This window comes from Hakea prostrata, chromosome 1, assembly GCF_041222555.1.
Source record: "Hakea prostrata isolate BN-2017 chromosome 1, UWA_Hpros_2, whole genome shotgun sequence".
In the NCBI taxonomy this organism is placed as follows: domain Eukaryota; kingdom Viridiplantae; phylum Streptophyta; class Magnoliopsida; order Proteales; family Proteaceae; genus Hakea; species Hakea prostrata.
In genome coordinates, this window is record NC_142600.1 from 73570924 (window position 1) to 73594688 (window position 23765).

The 23765-nt window shown below is 38.8% G+C and overlaps 2 protein-coding genes and 1 pseudogene across 2 annotated transcripts; all 3 read left to right on the forward strand.

Moving 5' to 3' along the window:
• The first annotated feature begins 4317 nt into the window (after nt 1–4317).
• Nucleotides 4318–8725, forward strand: LOC149029954 (uncharacterized). Its single transcript, XM_089144123.1, has 7 exons — nt 4318–4443; nt 4625–4978; nt 5545–6081; nt 6673–6822; nt 7043–7120; nt 7506–7553; nt 7648–8725. Exons 2-7 carry the CDS (start codon nt 4642–4644, stop codon nt 8694–8696), a joined length of 2199 nt encoding a protein of 732 aa, XP_089000249.1. The 5' UTR covers nt 4318–4443; nt 4625–4641; the 3' UTR covers nt 8697–8725.
• A 5641-nt stretch (nt 8726–14366) lies between these two features.
• On the forward strand, nt 14367–15247 carry LOC149029955 (uncharacterized; annotated as a pseudogene).
• A 1396-nt stretch (nt 15248–16643) lies between these two features.
• Nucleotides 16644–20498, forward strand: LOC149029956 (uncharacterized). Its single transcript, XM_089152040.1, has 8 exons — nt 16644–16889; nt 17056–17391; nt 17542–18096; nt 18512–18661; nt 18930–19007; nt 19112–19159; nt 19324–19772; nt 19888–20498. Exons 2-8 carry the CDS (start codon nt 17067–17069, stop codon nt 20485–20487), a joined length of 2205 nt encoding a protein of 734 aa, XP_089008166.1. The 5' UTR covers nt 16644–16889; nt 17056–17066; the 3' UTR covers nt 20488–20498.
• The last annotated feature ends 3267 nt before the right edge of the window (nt 20499–23765 follow it).

The following is a 23765-nucleotide window of genomic DNA, read 5'->3' on the forward strand; positions in this document are numbered from 1 at the left end:
ATCGGCTCAATCGAACACTGGATGACCATCCAATGAAGAGGTTGATCAAAACTGGATAGAGACCTTAAAAAATGGGATTCTTGAGTTTTCTTTATTTGAATTGGATTATTTCTCTCGGAACCTTTTTGTGTGTTGCTGTACCATATCAAAGCCCACTTAAGTTGCCAACAATGACAACACCTTCATTTTAGGCCAATGGAACAACAATCTCCTATATTAATGCCACCACGAAAGAGATCAAAATGTCAGATTGATCACATATCATAGTAAAAACATAAAGTTGGGTGGAGTTGAGAGATGGGTAGAGGAAATCCAAATTCGATTAACTCAGTTAAAAACCCAACCAATCTCGGATTAACCCAAGCCAAACCACAAAGTGTAAATTTAAAACTTCAACCTCCCGTATTTACCATTGATGGAGAAGGAGAAGAAAAAGGAGATGGTTATACTGTTATAGTCCTCATTGTAACTGCGTGTGGACATGTTTCAGGTTTCCCAGCTAGGGATTTTACATAAGCATGTTGGGTTTAGTGATGAAAATCACTTTATCTTTTGTTTGAATTCAAATTTGAATTTGGTGGGTCCCACTTAGTGTTAAACATGTGTAGGTGTTTGGTATCATTAAGATGGCATTGGGAGAGGTAAATGGAGAGAGAAAAAGTGAGTTTCTAGTGACTTCTAAAGGGGTTTTTGTCCAAAAACGGGATTGAACTTTTGGAGTTTTCTTCTTCTTGTGGTTTTGCAAGAAAAGGGTTTTCTTCTCTCTTGTATTTTCTCCATTGCAATTCCATTGAAGCTTGAGCTTGGATTGAAGGGTTTCTTCGAGAGCTTAAGGTGGAAGGGTATTTTCAAGGAGGTTTGAGAGGTTATGTGACCGGTTGAGGTAACATTGTATCACACTCAAATCTTGTACTATTTTGAAGATTAAAATAGTGAAATCCCTCCCCGTGGATGTAGCTAATCTCGATTATTTCGGGTTAGTGAACCACGTAAAATTCTTGTGTGTTGTTTACATTTCCTTCTCATTCTTGTGGTGGTTTGTTGTTTACTTGCTTTGTGATTGTTTTTCAATTGCACAAGATTCTTGGTTTATTTTGTTTATTTGGGTGATTTGTTTAATCATCCGGTTCCGTGGATTGGGTCTTGTCTTCTACAACGCAAACGTATAAATTGGGTTCTTTTCCTATTTAGATTCATAAAGTTACTTCAAAAGAAACTCAAGGCTGAAGCCTTCCAATTTTAGGAAGATATGATTTTTGCCTGAGACCTGGAAAAACCCAAAAAGAGAAAGACTAAAAATTGTCATAATAAAGAGGATCTGCAAAGTGGCAGAATTGAGGATAGATTTGTGGATGTATATGTAATTTGCACAAAATATTTAGAAATCAAGAATCAAAATATAACTCGATTTTGATTAGTCGAAAAATTGGTGGAGATCAGCCAAGGAAAATATTAGGCATTACCCAACCTCTTGCTTGCAAAACTAACACATGCCCTTTAGAGGTCTTGGGTTTACTCTCTTTATTAAATTTTTATCATATCTATGAATGGTTCAATGGTTCAAGTATGTCCCCACTTCCACCTGTACAGTTGCATTCCGAGGTTTTCTACCAAAAAAAAATAAAAAATAAAATGCATTCCCAGGTTATGTTAGCATGGTAAGTTCATGCATCTTGTTCTACATCATTGTAATCGTGAAATTCACAATACAATTATACTAATGAGACTTTATATCTGGTGGTCCTTCCTTGCATCTTATTATGTTTGATTCACGAGAGAGAAGGATATTTGATTTCAAGAAGGGCTACTTGGAGTAGAGTGAAAGCCGCCAAAAATGTCACAGCCACTAAAAAAGAACTACCCACCCTTAAAGTGTGAGCTACTTAGAGTAAGAACCATATAATACAACCAACAACATAAACATCATGGTATATTATATCCTTAAGGGGCCCACTCTGGTGTATGCATGTTAGATTGAGCCAACTTAATATAGAACAGATTAAAATGCTTGATTCAACCAATTTCATTATTTTTGGAGTTTTTGGTATACTAGTCAATTGGCTTTCATTCTACACCGAACAAAGTACGTCTATGGGATTCATCGAGAGTTTAAGAAGCAAATAATTGCACCAACAAAGACGGATTGAGCTTCAACGTAATTGTGCAGCACTGTGCTGCCTATGGTCCGGATCACTTCCAGTGGTCAAGATTAAATCTTGACCACTCGTTTTATTTATTTATTTTAATTTTTTGAATTACACCCCTCAAACCCAAAACTCAAAAGAAAAGAGAAAAAAGAAAAAAAAAAGGAACAGTGGAGATCAAACCTCGACCACGACTTTACGTCTGTACCGTGGGTTTAAATCCTCGGCGGCGCTCATCTGAGCGGCCACCCAGCGGCTGCTCTGGATGAGCGCCACATGTCAGATAAAAAGATCTGAACCATTTAGTATTTTCTATTTGTTTTCCCTTTAAACCGTTCAATAAATCCAGTTTAAGACCAAACCGGGTTATCTATCAACTTTAACTCGGTTTAGAACACTGCAAAATGCTTCCATCGGAGACATGGAAGAAAGGCTAACAGCTCTAAATGAACATTCTCCGATGAAACTCAATCACCCAGAGACAAGGCTGACGAGAAGAGACGATTTCAACTTCTTTGTTCTCCATTAACGAACAGAATTGAAGCGAAGCGAAGAGAAGCGAAGCAATCTTTCGGTTTTAAGGGAAACAAGAAGAAGCCCTAGAAAGAATTGAATTGTTGGGAGTTGGAAGTTGTGGTGGTTTTCGAATGGCGGGCACATGAAGAAAGTGTTTATATGGGAAAGAAGGTGACTTTTGGCAAATCAAATCCTATGGGCTCTCCTCTCTACCCTCTCCCCACACTGGCCGAAGTAGCCAAAAACTCCAAAGAATGAATGTGAAGATCGACGGTGACAATTTAATGACGACGGTGGAGAAAATGACAGGGCTTTTTAAATCGGTCAGTAGTGTTCTCCCAAATCTGTCTCGACGGATGCATCTTCTAAATAGAATGTAGTAAAAGGATAGGGCATCCTAAATCGATCTTGAGGTGTTGGGTATGCTTGACATTGCTTTTTGACAGAAGGAGATATCTACTCTGTTCTGTGTTCTTATCTCTGATCAATATTTTATTGTTGTTCCCTGTTTCAACAAAGAAAGAAGGACAATAGATGGATACTTGAATTAAAAAAAAAACGATGAATGTGTTCAGGCAACTGTAGTGTTGAAGATTCACTAGGGCTATGTGAGAGGAAGGTGGATTCAGGTAAAGACGTCAAAAAGTATCCACATGGCGTTGGAAAAGAAGAAGATAATCGAAAAATAAATTCTTTATCATTCTCCGAAGCAAAATCGAGTTACAACTATTCAAGTGGTGTTGGGGCTTTAGGTGATTGTAAAGAGAAAATTAACCTTAAGCTCACATTTGATGGCTTCCGACGAAAAGGTTATGAATTGTTCTTCAAATGGTAGTAAAGATAAATTTTATTTAGTTTCAATATGTCAAGTTTGGATAACTACTCCAAAGAGGGGGTTGAAGTAGCTGTAGAAAGGTTTGTGAATGTTGCAAAATCTGGGGATATGGCTTTTCTCGATTGAAAACCCAAGCAAATTACTATGTGGAAATACTCTCGCTATATCTAAAGTTTTAGAAATTTCATGAGAAACTTGCTTTTTGGGAAGGTAAAGTTAGAAGAATTGCAGATGCTTCAAAGATGATACTTTCTGATATTCCCTGTCTTCATCGAGTCCTGCTGGGAAGTCTGATCAGTGTGGGGAGAGGGTAGAGATGATAGCCCATAGGATTCTTCGATTGTCTAAAGCAAGTTAAAGTTGATAGATAACCCGGTTTGGTCTTAAACCGGGTTTATTGAACGGTTTAAAGGGAAAACAAATAGAAAACACTAAACGGTTCAGATCTTTTTATATGACACGTGGCGCTCATCCAGAGCAGCCGCTGGGTGGCCGCTCGGATGAGCGCCGCAGAGGATTTAAACCCCTGTACCGTAGGTATGCAAGGGCGGTACTGACGTCCAAACGCGAGAATGAAGACAACCACCAGACACGTCAGAAAGCAAAAGATAAAGACCGACAGAATTGCAAACAAGTCAAAGTCATGTTTGTCAATCGTCTGCATTTTTCTTTAACCCAGTCTCTTATATTGAAAGCGGGCGGGGTTTGTTATTGTTTGCTACTGCTAGCAATGAATGTAAATAATTACATCAACAGTTGAAGAAAAACAACCAGTATCTCATGGCCCAAAAGTTAAATGAAGGAGATAACAACAAAAAATCAAAGTGAAGCAAAATAAAATCCAGAGAATCGTGAGAGCCCTCTTAGGCAATTTTCAGAGTGATCAATGGTGCCGTTGCAGCTAGTTTGGTTTCAGGGGAAAATCTAAGAACCTCGCCAAGCAATCTTGTGAGAATTTATTACTGAATTCATTACCATCATAAATTTCTTTTTCATTTTAATGGATAACTAGTAGATTCTGTTACAAACTAGATAAAACCTGATGCTGCTCATGCCAGATACATAGGCTTTTACGCAGCTAGCTATATTCTCTGTCTCGTTGTGTTCTTTTACTCTTCTTTTCTTGTAGTGACAGAGCGAGCAGCGATGAAATCAACAAAATCTAGTACTGCAAATATGATTGTTCCAGAAGATCTCAGAGGATTCAATTATAATGTGTGGAGCATTTTTATGAAGAGGTACTCGATAGGTGAAGGGCTTTGGGACATTGTGAAGGGAATTGAAGGTCAACCTGAAGAAACCTCACCCGAGTACAAGAGTTGGAGAGAGAGAAATGGAAGGGCTCTTCATTCCATACAAATTTCGTGTGAAGATAACATCTTATCTTTCATTCGCCAGATAGATTCAGCCAAAGATGCTTGGGATCGGTTAGCCGTTGTGTTCGGAGGCAGTGTTAGCACAGTTGCAGAAGGAATTGGAGAAGGTCTCTCTCTCTCACTCATATGTTTTTCTTTTTAATTAATGAAAGAAAAAAATGGTATACATATGTTACATTTCTTCGATCACATTAACCACCGAGTTTGATTGACTCCTTAATGAACAAACCTGAAACGGGGTCGACACATTGCATCCATTTCTAGTTCTTCAACAATATTTCCCTCCCAGCTATGCTTGTACAGGAGTAGACACTTGCTCCTTCTCTGCAGATTTTGCTAGAAAATCAGCAACACTAATTGTTTCTCTACAGCAGTTTATAATCTTCCAGTCCACAAATGCAGGATATGGTTGTAATGCCCATCATCATTGCCGCATAAACCATGGAGGTTTTCTCTTTGAGACCACGGGAGTTACTTCCACTGACTCTGTCCATCCAAATTTTCCTTGTGGCCATATCCTTTCCCATTTCCAAGCCTCTAATTACCGCTTTCATCTCCACTTCAAAGTTAGCCTTCATCCCAATAAAAACATGGAATGCCGATACATTTTTTAGCATTTTCATCTCTCTAATATATGTTTATATACAGCTAAGCTTTTCATTCATGAAATTAGGCAATTTGGCAGCAGAGATGGCCAGATCAGAAGCTAATGCAGGAACGTACCAGGACTTATTTCAGGCTGTTTTCTGGGGTGAATGGGAAAAAACCAAGAGAATCCTGGACAGCTCCTCCTCCTCCTCCTCCTCCTCCTCTTCTTCCCCCTTATTGACTGCAATTATTTCACCAATTTTTGGAACGGCCCTTAATGTTGCAGTTGCAGCTGGGCATTTGAAGCTGGTAGAGGAGATGGTGGGGATGATAAACCCAGAAAGCTTATCCACTACAGGGGAATGCGCTCGTTCTCCCCTCCACCATGCTGCACATTGTGGGTACACCAAGATTGCAGAGGTTCTAGTGAAAAAGAATCCAAAGTTGCTGCAAATGCTAGACAGCAACGGCATCATCCCAGTTGTTGAGGCTTGCCGAGTAGGAAACGAAGACACCACACGATACCTTTACAAACTGACAAGCAAGGAAGCACTTAGTGATGCAGGCCGCAAGTGTGGTGGCGCCACGCTTCTTAATAGTTCAATTGCCTATGAGATGTATGGTATGTGCCTTGCCTTGATTCCCAAATATAATTTTTATGAACCAAAAAGAAAATTTTTCACAACTGATGAAAGGAAAGAATGCAATGAAATGAACCGGAAGAGAGATACGAATACAGAGATATGTTAGTCTAAGCTATGCTTTCATTCTGGAACATCATCCAAGAAATATTTAAGAAAATCAGAAATAGACTAAGCTAAACATTTTTACCTTTGGTTTCAATAAACAAAATAAAAAATTTAACAAAGTAGATTGGTTAATCATAAATTGGTGTCAGAAGTGTGAAGTTTTCTTTTGGTACATCAGATATTTATTGAGAAAGATGGATATATAGTTTCTATGTTCATCAATACATCTCAATATCTCACTGTGAAATTGGGATTGGAATTAGATCAAACAATCTTTTCTATCACGGACTGAACCCTCCTAAACCGAGGTATCTGCCATGTCATAGGACAGCCTTTATATAAACTAGAAACTACAAGCATCAAAAAAACGAATACACTACAAAGTTCCAAAGCTATAATTCTGGTTACTTTTTTTATATACAATATATATAGTAGTGATGATATTTCTTGCATCACATCAACAGATATTGCTCTTGATTTACTTGGCTACGATCCAATGTTAGCTATTGTTGATGATGTCTGTGGGTGGACAACTATTCGAGTTTTGGCATCACTACCATATGCATTTCCAAGCGGAGGATTATCCAGCATATGGCAACAGTGGATCTATACATGTTAAGTATCGGTCTTTTTTTTTTTTTTTTTGGATTAATGATTAAAAGGATAATGAACGTGCGTACTTAATTTTCATATTGACAGAATAAAATAATAACCACCCCTTAGTATGATGGGGGTAGTCTTACTGTTTCAAATCTTCTCCTCCTATTTAATGGATGGAATTTATCCATTGTGTGGTTAACTAGTAGGTAACAGCCAGCATTGTTTGACTTACAGGTGCTCCAATCCATAATGAAAGAAAGAAATCCAATCTTAAGGTAGGGGACACAAGCAAGAACCACATTATGGTTGAAGGTCTCTTTTTATCCCTCTTTTCTTTGTATAATTTTTTTTTTCAGCACGTGTTATGTGTCTAATGAGCCGACTCTGGTGTATGAGCACTAGATTGGCCAGATTAGTATGTGATAAGTTAAAGGGATTGACTCAATTTGTTCTATTAGCTATAGAGTTTTTGGTGGCCGGACTCGTCAAGTACCTAACATTTAGTATTAGAGTTGGCACCATGTCAAAGGTTTGAATTCCAAAAAAGACTACCTAGGAGAGATCTACCTACTGCTTAGTGACCTAGAGTGAGAATATATATCATCTAATACGTATGTCAAGTACCTCACAATGTGTGAGAGAAGACAATCTAGGGCTTTCTTATAAACCTTAATCCTTCATCTTTTTATGTTTGCAGCTAGCCACTGGTTGTATGGAGTAGTTTGGAGTGCTCTAAACCTATTTGGTAAGGGGAAGAGCCTAATATCAATGTTTTTCTCTTTCTAGAAGTTCTTTTTCTATTGTTTATTTTGATCTTCTATGCATTACTTGAATTGCAGTCCCAGGTGTCAAAAGGGTTCACCATAAAAAGAGAATTCATGTTCAAACCCTTCGAGTACTGAAATGCGTTTGTTTACAAATTTCAAGTTTGGATAGGCCACAACTTCAAGCTGTTGAACTATTTCAAAGCCTCTTCACTGCCACCACATTGGGGATTGTTGAGATTGTCCAGGAGCTTTTATATATAAATCCCAACTTATTACAGGTGCATGATAAGGAAGGTGAAAATATCTTTTCACTTGCAATCCTGTATCGACAAGAAAAAATCTTCAAGTTCATATGTGGAATTAGAGGACTATTAATGCCCGCGCTTGCACAATCAAGGGATATTTATGGGAACACCATATTACATCAAGCCGGAAGATCTCTTCCTTCCTCTCGTGAACAAGGTAATAAGATTATGCCAGGTGCTGCTTTGCAAATGCAACGTGAGCTGCAATGGTTTCAAGAGGTGGAGAAAATTGCACCCTTAAGCAGAGAAGTTCCCAACTCAAAGGGCCTGAGTCCTCACGAGGTGTTTAAAGAAGAACACAAAGATTTAATATCAAAAGGGGAGAAATGGATGAAGGATACTGCAAAATCATGTATGGTAGTCGCAACACTGATTGCAACCTTCACATTTGCAGCAGCTTTCACTGCTCCAGGAGGATTTGACCAAGAGTCAGGCTTTCCCATTTTCTTAAGGAAAAGGTTATTCTTCGTTTTTATAATATCTGATGCTCTATCACTCTTCTCATCTTCTACTTCACTGTTGATGTTTTTGTCCATCTACACATCGCGTTATGAAGAAGAAGATTTTCTCAAGTCATTGCCCAAGAGATTGATCATTGGTCTCTCCACCCTCTTCTTCTCCATTGCAACAATGATGGTGGCTTTTTGTGCAACCATGTTTCTTATCCTCAGTGAACATCACAACTGGATTTCCATTCCCATCGCTTTCCTTGCTGGTGTGCCGGTTTCGTTGTTTGTTTTGTTGCAATTTCCCCTCTTTCTTGACATGGTTTGTTCCACATATGTTCCTGGTTTAATTACTAGCCCTTCAAAATAATACTCTTGGCATACCATTTTGCACCTCTGTTAATTGTTTATCATGTAACCAAGACATGTACCCTAAAAATTTCTATATAATTAAGTTTCACACACACCTTATGTATGTGTTATTTTGTCAAACTAGTCACAGTGACTGGGGGCAAGTTGGCCCATGTGATGGGGAAGGGGGAAAGTGGGGGTGTAGAGGGATGGAGGTTCAAATGTAAGACCTCCTTGATTTTAGTACCTCTACATAGGAGGTTGCTACTTTTGTGCTAGAAGCACATCCATGTGTATGTGCAATCCATTTCTGTGGTTGACATTTTCTGTCACATCCACCTAGCCGGTACCCTACCTGGCATACCCGAATGTGTAATCCACAGCCCCGAAGATCAAGTATTGAGGAAATCATCCTCTCACATAAATAATAACATAATCATGAACATAAATAATCAATGTGCAAAGTATAAATGATAGATCAAAATAAGGAAGGAATAAAGTCATATATCATCAGAGTACGAAAGGTAACAATAATGTCAAAATCATAAAGTAAACTGAGGCGGAATCACACTCTACCAATCGCAGCGGAATAGTAGTTCAGAAAGAAAAAAGAAAAGAGGTTAAAACTAATCCCAATAACAAGTGCAATGAGTAACTAAATCGTTATCAATCTTATAGAAAACATCTCTATAAGTGTAAATCTCAAAAATAGCACATGGACGCTTTCATTCAATCGATGGACTAAGCATTGTACGCAGCATGACCACCCGAGGAATCTTCAAGGTAATCGTTGTAACCGCAATCACCTTCTTGGAAATATGTCTCCTCTCCCTACGCTTCTTCATACGAGCAGTCATAATATTTTGAGCCTGTAGAGAAATCTAACAAGACATAGCACAAAAGGAGTGACTTTCAAAAGAAACCCAATAAGGTAGTTAAATCCATAATAACATAAATGGCAGGATTCCAAAGCAAAACATGAATGCAATATGGTATGAGACAAACAATGAATGTATGAATCTAACTCTATGTATGCTGGTCTCTATTGGCAAACATGCTTTAAGTCATAGCACCATACTTCTTTAGGAGGGTCTCATCTCACAACGCCAGTTGGTAATGGGTCCTTCATCCCTCGGGACAATCCATAGTTGGTGGTATAGGTCAGCACTTTCTCACATCACCATTGGTCTAAGTACTGACGCATGTCAGGGTTAAAGCCTAGCCAAATGCAAGTCTTCTATTTAGTTACATCAACTTAGATCCAGATACGTCCATTCCTCGCCCCTGGCGATCCTTTCCGTTATCCTTCACACTAGAGTCCTCATAGTCCCTGACTACGGACTCATCAACCCTATTGGTTATCCACATATGATAAACGGGAAGCTCTCATGTCCTCTCACGGGTTGGTTACCTGTCTTGAGCGCCCATGAGCCCAAGTCTATCCATATGCAACCCTACCAATGAATGGCCCCCACAATGTGATTCCTGTCCTCTCATGGGTTGGTTACCGGTCTTGAGCGCCCATGAATCCCCATTGCTACCATGGGTTGTTCGGTCTTAATACCCCTCCGACTAGGGTCTGATCTAACAGGGACATCCTAGCCAAACACTGCTAGACAGTCCTAAGTATGATAACCAATAGTTCAGGAAGGTGTCAAAAGGCATCTCCGGAAACATCCCATAATATTCCCTTTGATGTCCAAGGATAGGTGTCAAAAGGACACCTCCCCTTTCCAAACCATACCTAATCAATCTCAATCATCAATCAATCACATCACAAGTATAGTGACTCCCCATATGGAAAGTAATCAAGAACATGATCCAACTCATATATAATTGGCAAGTAAAGTCATACTTAAACTAAATAATATAAACAAGTATGCTACTGTAATCAGAGTAGTTTCATCAGTAGTACATCGATATAAGATTTATTTATGGAAATAAATCAGAAAGATTCAAATATGGAAACCCAATCATGCAATCTATGTAAAAGAAATAACTATCTTTACCTTAAATAATTCGTAAAGAATCCCGAGAATCAAGGAAGATCTTTTCTAAACTTGGAAGGGGATCCTAGACAATGTACATACCTTATTAGGAAAGATCTCTAGAAGATAGGAATCAAATCAACCAAAAATCAACCAAAACAGAGGCTACTGTCTTCATTGGTCGATTGATTGGTCTCTTGACTCAGTCGACTAACAGAGTCAGTGACAGACAAAATCAGAGATTTCTGATCCGAAATCCAAATTTTGTGATTCGAATCGCCACCAAACAAGAAGGGAATGCTATGACAGTGTATTGGTTTAAAGAGAAACTCAAAAACCTTAACAACATCAAGTCCTAAAGTCACAGAATAGGAAATAAAACTTACTATAAATAGGTCAGTCAGGGTTCTTGGAGAAATCATAGCAAACTCATGGAGGGAAAACTAAAGAATGAAATATTACTAATCTGATAAAGAAATCATGGAAAACATGTATAGAACTTCTAGAAAAACAAATCTAAGATTGAAGAACTTTGAATCTAAAAAGGGAAAGAAGATGAAGACATAGATTCCTTCAAAAGCAGGTGATGATCTTGATTAAGATCATCCATCAAGCCTTAAATCTTTAGGAAAAGGTAGAGAGATGAGTAGAGTGATGGTTGGAACAGAGATGCAACATCAACCCCACTGTTCTCAGTCAAAAATTGAAAGAAAAACTACAAAAAACTAAAGATGGAGAAGAGAGGAGGATGATCACATACCTTGTGATGTAAATGCAAGAGAATTGACGAAGATCCAACAAGAAAACCACCAAGGATGCAAAAGAGATGACTTGGGAGAGCTTCTGGTTCTTTCAAGGAGTTTGGAGACACAAAAGACGAATTAGATTCGAAGTTGGGCTTAAATAGAGCAGCCAAGACATAATTTAGCGAAACAGATCTCATTGGTCGATTAATTGGTAGACTGGCCCAGTCGATTAATTGGTCGACTGGCCCAGTCGACCAAGCAGTTGACCAATCAGGACAACAAGGCCAAAGTAGGGAATTGAAGGCCTATATCAAATCAAATCTTGAAGGGGTTTTGCACACACACTAAGTGGCTTACCTAGTATGTAGAAATGCCTTCGAACCAAGTCAGATAATAGTCCTAGTCCATCAACTAATCCTATCTTCATCAGGGTGCAGTTTCCTTTTCAGTCCTGAACAAGTTTCCATAAATGGAACACTGTCATCAACTTCCATGGATTCTAAGCCAGACACCAAATCTTTCATTAAGATGGCCCATAGTTGACTTCTTCCTTTACTTCGGGTTGTTGGACCTACAAACAACAGGGTTTCCGGGTCAAGGTTAGGGCTGGATTTCACATTTTTGCTGCCTATATCATGAAAACCAATTGAATTTTACATTGCCGGCTTCAAAATGGAGTCCAAAACTGTTTCTCACTTGACCCAAAAAGAGCTTGCCAAAGTGGCAATCGAAAAACTAGGGTTCACCCAACCCTACCACTCAAAAACCAATTTATTGTTCAAACAGGAGCCAGCCAATGCCTAGAATTAATTGGACTCTGCCAAGTGGTAACACGATGTATAGAGTCTGACACCTGCCGGTCGCTGGAAGGTCGGAACGAAAAGTGTTATAAGCTTTGAATGGAAGCCCCAATAAACGGAGGCAGTAACTCTAACAAAGCCGCTCATCCGCCGATAGGGTGAGGAGCCAACCTAGCTTTTTTTTCCGAACATTATTCAGGCCGAGCAATTTACATAAGGCCCCTTGAGTTTGCAAGCTGTTACATTTACATCTCTTGGAAGTTAGTCTATTACATTTACACTCTTCATGTTTCAAATTATATGTCAGACATACCCCTACAATTAATCAGGTTAAGTGCTGACTCACCATCTACTATATTATATTTTCAAATTTCTCAAGCTGCCTTCTTTTACCCTCAAAACCGGCTTGGTCATGTTCTCAATTAGATAATGGCCATGTAAGCGTATCTTAATCCCACAGTTAAAATTTTCCCCACTTTAACCAAGCTTCATCCTCTCTCCTCCCCCAAACGGCCTAACCTACTCTCCCAAGCCTTTTCATCTCCTCCATCGAAAAATTGATTCTCTGCTCTCTATAACAGAACAATGATTTTGTAGCCTCTCATCTCCTCTTTCATCAAACAGTTGACGGTGTGGCTTCCTTGCTTACCTCTTCTAGGAGGATCTCCTTCAAAAACAGACTGATAGCCGATTTTGGGGCAAATTGGAGCAAAAGCTTCTTTTGCTTCAGAGGAAGTGATCTTCTCTCCATCACCGAGCTACTGGAATGGGCCTTAAGGCATTGACTTGCTAAAATCGACAAACAATCTTCTAATGCAATTATCAGGGCCCGCTCTACCACTGAGCTAATAGCCCGTCATGCGGGCCTCCCAGCCGCAGGTCAGTTAGAATGCTAGTTGCCCTCTCACTTCTCTACTCATCCCCCATCTCTTCCTCTGTCTTGTCAAACCCTATCCACCAACTTTCCATGCAAGTGCCATCTTCTTCTTCATCCACTTTCTACGTTAACCCAAAATTCTGAATTTTGAGGTAATTAGATCTATTATGATCATTGGACCATGGTTTGGTGCCCATTGACACCTACGAATCCTGCTATTGAAATTACCAAATTTCTTGGTCTTATCATGTTAGAATTTGCAGTTGTTCATTCAATTTTCCCATTCCCGCCTTTTAATCTGAGAACCGATGGCCTCAGCCCCTCATCTCCTCTTACCTGCTCTCAACCACCCTTTGTTCCCGCATCTCCACCGCCTGAAACCTTCCTTCCCTACTGCTACAGCCTCTTTCAACATCTCGTGGTTCTCTATTGCAACAGCCCCAAATCAATAATAATGAGATCGGGGCCTCACACGGGCATCTCTTCCAAAATCTTCTCATTACCTTCTATCCTTCTCTCCAAGCAATAGATTCAGAAACCCACGACAGTGTGTCCATTTCTTACATTTGCATCTCCTTTATTGGACTCCAAACCAAGACCAATTAAGTTGTGTTGTCGTCATCATCTCCATGTCCCTCAACGACCTTCAAACTATCGAACTACCAACATGTAGACACAATGATTCATTTTTCTCCTTCACCTGTAAGGCTGTAACTAGTGGTGGTGATTTTTTTAAGGGTAATTTTCATTTGGACCCCTGAGGTTTGGTCCAGGTCACTCTTAGTTCAGTTTAAGTTTTTTTTTGCATATGGCTCCCCTATGGTTTCAAAAATGATTAAATAAGGACAAGCTTAACAGAAACTGTTAGTTTAATAATTTTTGTGACAAAAATACCATTGTGTCATTTGAATTTTTATTTATTTTAGTTTTAATTTATTAAAATAGATATTATAAAATAAATAAATAATAAATAGTCGTTGGATTCGCCTTCAACAATTATCAGTCTGTCGGAATACGTTCGCGGTCGACAAGAAGGATCTGAGAGTGAGGGACATTTGAAGATCAAAATCTTGCGTCGGAGGAGCATTAAGGCTGGATTTCTCGTTCCACCTCCACTCTACACTTGCTAAATTGTTGCGTAGAGGCCAAAAACCCTTGTCAATATTCCCACTCTCCACTCACAGAAACTCTTTGCTTCACCGCTCACTGTCCCCCAAGGCTGCAATTTAGTCCAGATCTGTTGACGTAACTTATAAACCCTATTTTTTCTTGGTGACTATGTTGATTTCTTTGCTGGTTTTCTCTGTTCCTCTTCTTCTTGTCATAGCAGACGCGTTTCTTCCTTCTGCAATTCTCTCCACTTCACTTCCTCTTTCATTTGGGACTCTCTCTTCTATCTAACTATGATTTCAGATACTCTTTGATTGATATACCTCTCATCTCCATAGTTAGATCAGCCCTGATCATATGTAAGAACTAAAGCGGAAACTTCAATTTCTACTTATATTCTGCTTTGTGTGGGTATCATTTTTTAAAAAGTTGGGGATTTTGATTGTTGTTGGATGTTGCTATAGGTGCTTATTATTTGTGTGATGGACCGATGCTGTCTCGAGGGCCATACTTGGGGGTTACAAGCCTGTGTTCGCTGCTTTCTCTGGTATTTGTTTTGTTCAAGGCCTCATATATACTCTTCGACGGATCGGGATCATCAAGCGCCGGCGCCAGCGAAGGTGAAAGCAAAGGAGGAAAAGGTTATAACAAAGTGATGGAATTGGAGTTGTTCATTTGTTCCTGGGTTTTGGCCATCGCTCACACTGTTTTCGCCTACCAGATCAGTCTCTGTCAGCGACGAAAACTCCTTGTTTACAACATTGACATGAAGCGGTAAGCTTTTTTTTTCTTCTTTCTACCTTAGACATTTTTCTGAGTTTCAGAATATGTTAAAATATTAGGGATATTCATGATGAACTGCATCCCATAAAACTGTCTTTCTTGAATTTTGAGTTTCCTCCGACACAACTTCTTATGGGTTTTCAACATTTTCCTTACACTCTACTGAATGGAATGTCTGTCTTGTTTTGGGTTTGATCAGCAGTGAAGGAGGTGGAGGTGGTGGTGGTGCCGGCGCCCGGTGGCTGTACTGGAGATGGTGGCAATGATGAAGAAGAAGCCTTCGTGGGAGGAAGCAAAAAAGTATCAACATTTATGTTTTTGATCTCTAAAATAAAAAAAATAAAAAATTCAAAGGGCATAAGGGTATTTTCGTCACAAAATTTATTAAACTAACATTTTCCATTACGTTTGTCCTTATTTAATCATTTCTTGAAACCACAGGGGAGTCATATGCCAAAAAAACTTACACTGAGCTAAAAGTGACCTGGACCAAACCTCAGGGGGTCCAGATGAAAATTACCCTTTTTTTAATGAAAAATTAAATAGTTAAAATTTGATTTAGATAGGGGAAGGGTTTAGAACCGAAGGGAGACAAGATGAAGATGAGAACGCAGGTGGTGGTGAGGAGAGAAAAAACTAAACAACTTATAAAGAGTTTGGGATATGGATGACCTTACCATTAAAATTAAACACATGTCATATATATATATATATATATATATATCTATATATATATATATATATAACACTTATAAGGAGATTCAATAAAGATACAAATGCCTTTTTTTTATTTAAAAACTACCGTATTAAACAATGGAAACATTTGTAATAAAATTAATTTCAAGAATTACAAACACAGTTTGCAAATCCAAGGGATATATGTATAATTTTCTTTAACTTTAAAGATTACAAAACCAAAAGTTACGTCGAAGAAAATTCCTGGCCCACCCCCACAAGTAATCTAATGGGCAGGCACCCATGTGAAACATGATGGACAAAGGCACAAAGCTATCAGTAAGGAATCTCTTTAAGTCTGTCAAATTTTTCTTTCGCTTTTTCTTCAAAACTATTTTAACTTTTTCCTTTCAAGTCTCTCTCAAGTCTCAAGGACTCAAAGAATCAACAGAACTTATTATTGGCTTACTTTTGGACAAGGATTTTGCAAGTTGTTGTTCGTCCTAATTCTATTTTTAATAAAAAAAAAAAAAATTCCATCGGTCATTATTTCCTTGGAAGGACCATCAGAGCTTCAAGTTTTTGATAACAGCTTCCATGAATACTCGGGTAAATGAGAAACCTTGTGCACCAATGCAATGATGAGTGCATTTATATATTATAGATGTATAATTACAGTTTTCACAGTTGGGTGGATCAGACCGGCTTACGTACACCTCAACTATATCGTCAGTTAGTTTTTCATACATAATTTAATCATATTGTGGGGGCTCTTTACCCCTAGCCTTAATAAATTTGAGGGGTTTGCTTGGGTGCAGCGGCTGCACCTGCAGCCAACGGCTAGATGGGTAGCTGTACACACATACAATATCTGAGCTGTTGAGGCTGCGTAAATGGGAAGTCTTGACTTTATAGTATGAAGCAATGATCTTTTGCCACTGAACCAACCCCTTGATGTTAATTTTTACATGTTGACTAACGGGCATTTGCACCTTCTCCAGAGTCCAGCCACATTAACTTCTCCTATGGAAAATCTTTAGAGTGACTGATGGTGCTGTTGCAGACGTTCTGTGTTTGAGTCTCACTGGGAAAAGTCTAGCTAGTCTTGCAAAGTAACTATGTAAGAAATTCACCAGTACTCCACCATTATCACAAGTTTCAGAAATTCACCAGTATTCCACCATTATCACAAATTTCATTTCGTTTCTTTTCCAGATCTTGGAGTGTTGGAGAGTAAGTCTATGCTTTGCACCAGTCACATTTTTCATGCTTTTATTTTGTTGATAAAACCTTGTAAATTATTTTCTGCAACTTTCAAGTGGCTTTAGCTAGCATTTACTGATCTCTTCTTCTTCTTCTTCTTCTTCTTCTTCTTCTTCTTCTTCTTCTTCTATGATAGAGTTAGCAAGAATGAAGTCAAGAAAGACTGCTTCAAGTATGATTGTTCCAGAAGGTCTAAGAGGGCATAATTTTGAGAATTGGAAGATGCATATGAAGAGCTATTTGATGGGTCAAGGCCTGTGGGACATTGTGGAGGGAAAAGAATGTGAACCTGATCAACCTAATTCACCTGAGTTCAAAGCTTGGACAGAGAAAAATGGAAGAGCTCTACACGCGATTCTGATTTCATGTGAAGAGGAGTTTTTATCTTTCATTCTTAAGAAAGACTCAGCCAAAGATGCTTGGGATCAGTTGGCCCTTATCTCCGAAGGAAAAACTGGCCAATTTGGAGAAGGTATGTAGCTATATAAGCTTTCTCCCGAAGATTATGACCGATTTGGGGTTGCCCCTCTGCTGGTTCCTTACCATGTTTTGAACATGCACTACTGTCTTTAATTTTAATTAATCCAGTTTAACTGTTAATAATTTGGTCCTATGGCAACAGAGGAGGCCGATCTTGTAATCCTTCCTACAATCTACCGTCCCTTAAGTCAGGCTGTGTTTTGGGGTGACTGGGACAAAGCAAAAAGTCTCCTGGAAGCCGAACAACACCAACTCGACAGCGAGGCTGCCACCGCCACTGCTGCAGCCGCCTCTTCCTCCACCTTATTTACTGCCTGTCTTACACCAGGTGGGGGAACGGTTCTTCATCTTGCAGTTACAACTGGGAGTTTGCACCTGGTAGAGAAACTATTGGAATTGATGAGCCCAGAAGAAGCTATAACCAGGACTACAAAACCGCCTTTGCACACCCCACTTCACTATGCCGCCCGTACAGGATCCACCAAGATCGCAGAGGTGTTGGTGAGAAAGAATAGAGATTCCTTGCAAATACAAGGCGCGGATGGCCTTATCCCAGTTGCTGTTGCTAGCACAAGTGGACATAAGGAAATAACAAGCTATCTTTACTCTGTTACTAGCAAGGAAGCATTGATTGAGGGAGATGGCCGCAACAGTGGTGCTTCACTTCTTGTTTCTGCAATTGTTCATGAGATGTATGGTATGTGTCTATACAGCACTTCCTCATTCCCCCTTCCTCCATACCCACCTCCTTCAACTGCGGCCACTACACATCCTTGCATATATTCACACTCCTCCCATCCTGAATTTTCCACATCTAATACTGCACTAGCTACTCTCCATGAAGGTGACCTGCCTAACCGTGCCTCCAAGAATGAGCAACTGGGATAGTATATGCATTTAGATGTCGGATCCTTTAGCAATTTACAGGCCAGCTTTGCAAGTAATACGTACCTTATTGTGCAATGTACGGTTCCTAAAACCAAGGCCTCCTTTATAACAGAAGGAAACTTAGGAACATAGTCTATTTTTTCCCCCTTGTTAGATGATGTATTCTTGAGTATGATCTATACTATACTGTGGTATCGGTGATAATACTTACACAACATTCACAGATATTGCTCTCGATCTACTTGGTCATTGCTCAGAATTAGCCATTGCTCAGGATATCTTTGGCCGGACGACCATTTGTGCGTTGGCAATACAACCAAATGCTTTTCCAAGTGGGAGACGATACAGTACTTGGCAACGGTGGATTTACACATGTAAATACCCTTTATTTTTTTTATATTCATACAAGTAGGTACATACAAGAATTAAGGTCCTTCTTAGTTCTTACCACCCTCCCCCATGCAATTTATTAACAGAAATTGTTTACCAAATTTAAGACATGGTGGATAATCCCACCCGGCCCCTTGTATAAATAGGAATCTTCTCCCCTTCCAGTTGCGAATCTGTGCTGTGCTGATTTTCTTAAATACAATTATTGACATTTAATATATATTTTTTTATTTTCTGTTTGACTCCCTGCAGGTACCCCCATTTATAATGAAAGAGATGTACCTAGTGCTGATGTGGGTGGTATAAAGAAGGATCACATTACCACTCAAGGTCTCTCTCTCTCTCTCATCATTTTATAATGATTAATTAACAGTTAATCATTATTATCACTAGTTTTAGTTGTCAAGCTCAATTCCTCATATTTTCTGTTGCAGCTAGCCGCTGGTTGGTTGGAGTAGTTTGGAAAGCCCTAAACCTGCTAGGTAATGGGATTTTTTTTTGTGTGCACCAACAGTTCTCCTTCCAGAGACGTATTTATCCTTTGAGAGCATTAAGTCCCTCGACATTTGAGTATTTTCTTCTTGCCATTTAGATATTTGGGTAATTTATTTCTGCTTTTAATGCTTAATGTATATATAAATTGCAGTCCCCTGTATCAAAAGCATTCACAGTAGAAAGAGAATTCATGTGCAAGCCCTTGGAGTACTCAAATGCGTTTGTTCTGAAATGTCGAGGTTGGATATACCAAAACTTGTAGCACTTGGGCTAGGCGACAGCCTCGACCGTGCAGTTTCCTTAGGGATTGTTGAGATCGTCAAAGAACTTATAAAGATAGATGCCCACTTACTATTCAAGCAGGATAATCAAAAGTTAAATATACTTTCAGCTGCAATTCTGTTTCGGCAAGAAAAAATCTTCAATCTCATTTGTGGCATAGGTGGAACACTTACTATACTTTCACGCGATGCGGATAATAACGGCAATAACATACTACATCAAGCTGGAAAATCTCCTTCTTCCTCTTCTGAACAGCGTAAGACTAATATGCCAGCAGGTGCTGCTCTGCAAATGCAACGGGAACTTCAATGGTTTCGGGTAAGCTTCCATGCTTTAATGCTTTCTAATTTCTATCCATCTCATCCATGCATGGTTGAGTTGATAGATATATTTAATCAACTTTTGCATGCATCCATCATGTATGCACGGACAGGAGGTGGAGAAAATATCACCAGCAGTTTTTGGGCAAATGCCTAACTCAAAGGGTTTGAGACCTCGTGAGGTGTTCACAGAAGAGCACGAAGAATTACTAAAAGAAGGGGAGAAATGGATGAAAGATACTGCAAATTCATGTATGGTTGTTGCCACACTAATTGCAACCTTTACGTTTGCAGCAGCCTTTACAGCCCCAGGAGGATTTAATCAACAATCGGGGTATCCAATTTTCCTTAATACAAATAAGGTTTTCTTCGTTTTTATAATATCTGATGCTCTATCACTCTTCTCATCTTCTACTTCACTGTTGATGTTTCTGTCCATCTACACATCGCGTTATGAAGAAGAAGATTTTCTCAAGTCATTGCCCAAGAGATTGATCATTGGTCTCTCCACCCTCTTCTTCTCCATTGCAACAATGATGGTGGCTTTTTGTGCGACCATGTTTCTTATCCTCGGTGAACATCACAAGTGGATTTCCATTCCCATCACTTTCCTTGCTGGTGTGCCGGTTACGTTGTTTGTTTTGTTGCAATTTCCCCTCTTTCTTGACATGGTTAGTTCCACATATGGTCCTGAATTGTTCAATAGAGCATGATCTTTAGTTTTCATATCAAGTCTTTTATAGACGTGTTTCCTAATTAACTTTGTTGTTTTACATACTTTTTCTTTCTCTGTTTAATATTAAATATGAAATTCCCTTAAAGTTTAATACGATGAAATTGTAGCCTGAGATATTTACCGTTGATGGCATGAGATCAATCAGTCTGTTGAGGACAGATAAGGACATTTGTTGTGAATAGGAGGGTGGTTTTGCTTTCTTTTCATTCCATTTCCATGGGAATCACAGTAATTTGCAGAAGGCTTCCAGCCTTTTTGGTATCTCATCCTTACTTTCTAACTTTTTTTCAATTTTTTTCATGTGTTTGGTATCCATTTTAAATCCTATTCTTGTTTTAAAGAATAGAAACCCTCCCCCACCCCACACCCCAATCCATAATAGACTTTTTCTTTATTATGTATTATGGTCAAAAGCTCATTCTACTCAATTCTGCATAAGTAACTTAAAATCCTGAGGGTATAATAGTAAACCTATTCTTTTTATAAAAACCCTGTTGTTTCTGGATTTTTGTCTGCTCCGGTTTTGAGATCCTCTGGTTTCCTTCTGTTTTCCATTGGATTTTTGGCACATAGTAAATCCTAATCTAACGGTCAAAAACGTTCCATTTTCAAATGAGGAGTTGGGGCTTGAACAAACTTCTTCCCTCCTCTTCTGCTTTTCCCTATTCAGGTTGCTGCTGTTCTTCCGTTTGAGGAAAATGCCTCTTTTACCTCAGGTGCCATCATTCCTCGCGAATCCTTTTATCTTCTATGGCTTCAAGCATCAGCGTGCAAAATCTCAAACCAAAACCTCCACTTTAGTTGCAGGTGAAGAAGTTCTGCAACTCTCGACTTCTCTGCTAGGTACACTCCCTTTTTCATTTCTTTCCCATACAAAGAACAGAGAAAGATAAATTAATCCCTTTCGTAAGAGAAATCACTGCTCATTGGGAGAGAATCTGAAAGATAAAGTAAACCCTTTGTTCCACGGATTTGCTCGAATGGTTTTTTTTTCTTTTCTTCTTTTCAAGGCAACCGAAATCTCTCTAAAACTTGGCTGACAACGAGACACCTATATATATATATATATATATATATATATATATATATATATATATATATATATATATATATATTCTTAAATTGAATTTGCTTGAACGGTTTCCTATTTTTTTTTCTTTCTTTCAAGGCAATCGAAATATGTTTGCAACTTGGTTGAAAATGAGACCTGAAACCTCCTTAAAGAATCGACTGTATAGCCTTTGTTCTCATGATTCTTCCCTTAATGCTCTTTGGAATTTTTTTTTTTGAGAAAACGAAAGAAGACAACAAAGGGTGAGGAGAAAATAAAAGAAAGAATAAGATTGGGTCACCCATCTCTTTTTTTTTTATTAAAAATTGGAAGTTGAATGGGATCATACTGGCATGGTTCATTTATGACTAAATACTTGTTGACAGTAAGGAGTTCTATGATCAATTTTAAAGAGGAGGGGTGGTTAAGGTGTTGCGAAAGATAGCTTTGTTAAGTCTAGTGTGTGTTTGAGATCTTAGAAAAATCATATTTATATAATTAGTGGAAGGATTACCACTACTTTGAAGTAATGTTTGTGAAATTAAAAGTAACCACAAGCGCACGGTATTGTGTAGCTAACGGGTCGATCTCAAGGAGATGTGCCCAAGGAACTCTTTTTAGGCGAATTTCGGTGAAATATCACCGAAATTCGCTGGTTTCTCCCCTTGGCGAAAAGATACCAGGGGGCAAAATGATATATGTATAATATCGCCGAGATATCGCTCAGTATTGCCGAAAAATCATCGAATCGGTGAAAACTCGGCCAAAATCGACGATAGAAGACCAAAGAAGAAGAAGAAGATGTGAAATATCCCTCATCATTCACTTCTTCTTCTTCTCTCTCTCTCTCTCTCTCTCTCTCTCAGACCTGGAATCACTAAAACCACTGTTGAAACAGAAATCTCTGCCCGAACCACTACCTGGTTCTCCTCTTTTTATTTCTTTTAAAATCTCAGTGAAGTGTGAACCGGCTAACTACTGCACAGAGGAACCAGGTAAACCACACACAGAGAAAGTGAGGTTTCACCACCGCACAGAGGAACCACTGCCTGAGATGAAATCGATTATCCCAAACGCATATGAAGTGAAGAAGAAGAACCACCGCCTGAGATGAAATCCGATTATCCCAAACGCATACGAAGTGAAGAAGAAGAACCACCGCCTGAGATGAAATCCGATTATCCCAAACGCATACGAAGTGAAGAAGAAGAACCACCACCTGAAGAAATATCTCTGACGCACGTCGTCTGCTCCAAGGTTTAAAGTATGGGTATCGAGTATTGTATCGGTCATGTGATTTTAAGAGACATATTGTTCTGTATCGAGTATTGTATCGTTCTGAAAAATGTATTTTAGTGCAATTTAATAGAGAAATGTATCGAGATGTATAGTATCGGTTGTGTCAAATATAGATATGTATCGGCTAGTATTGTACGGTATCGTGGGATATTTTAAACCTTGGTCTGCACCACACTGAAAAAAAATCGAAAAATGAAAAGTCCTCTGTGTGAGATGGGATTATGGAGATGGGTTGGAAAATATCTCTGACACATTAAATTTTTAAAGAGAAAATATATTGCGTAAAATGGGAATGGGGTCGGGAACTTGGGAATTGGAAATTGGGATTTTGAAGTTTAGAAGGTAAAACTGAGATTGCGTGTTATAGAAGTAACATGTATTTTAATTTGTAAATATGGGTTTGGGAATCGAGGCTGAAGAATTAAATTAAAAACTGGACACACGAAATCGACGATATTCAGCGAAATTTCGCTGGGTAGAGAACCGGCGATACCCAACGAAATCTTGTTCCTTGGATGTGCCACTTTAGAATTAACTTCTTAATGATAATGCGAGAGTGCAATGATTAAAATTTGTTAATTACTTAATTAAACTAAACGAACGGTCTTAATCCATACATCTAATGCGATCAAATTTAAACGAAAATTAAAGCAAACATAATCAACGCATAATTAATAAAGGCAGAAAAAAATGCGAATAATAAATAAAAAAATAAAAGGGAAGTGATCCAAGTGTCAGCTCTGGATCTAGGGAAGGGGAGTATAATTATAATGACTTTGACCGTGGACCCTTTGCCGTAGCTTATAGTCTACTGATCGGGGGAACATATATTAGAGAAAAAGAAATTGCAGAAAAGAAATAATTAAAACAAAGAAAGGAAGACCTTAACCAAAGAGAGGCACGAC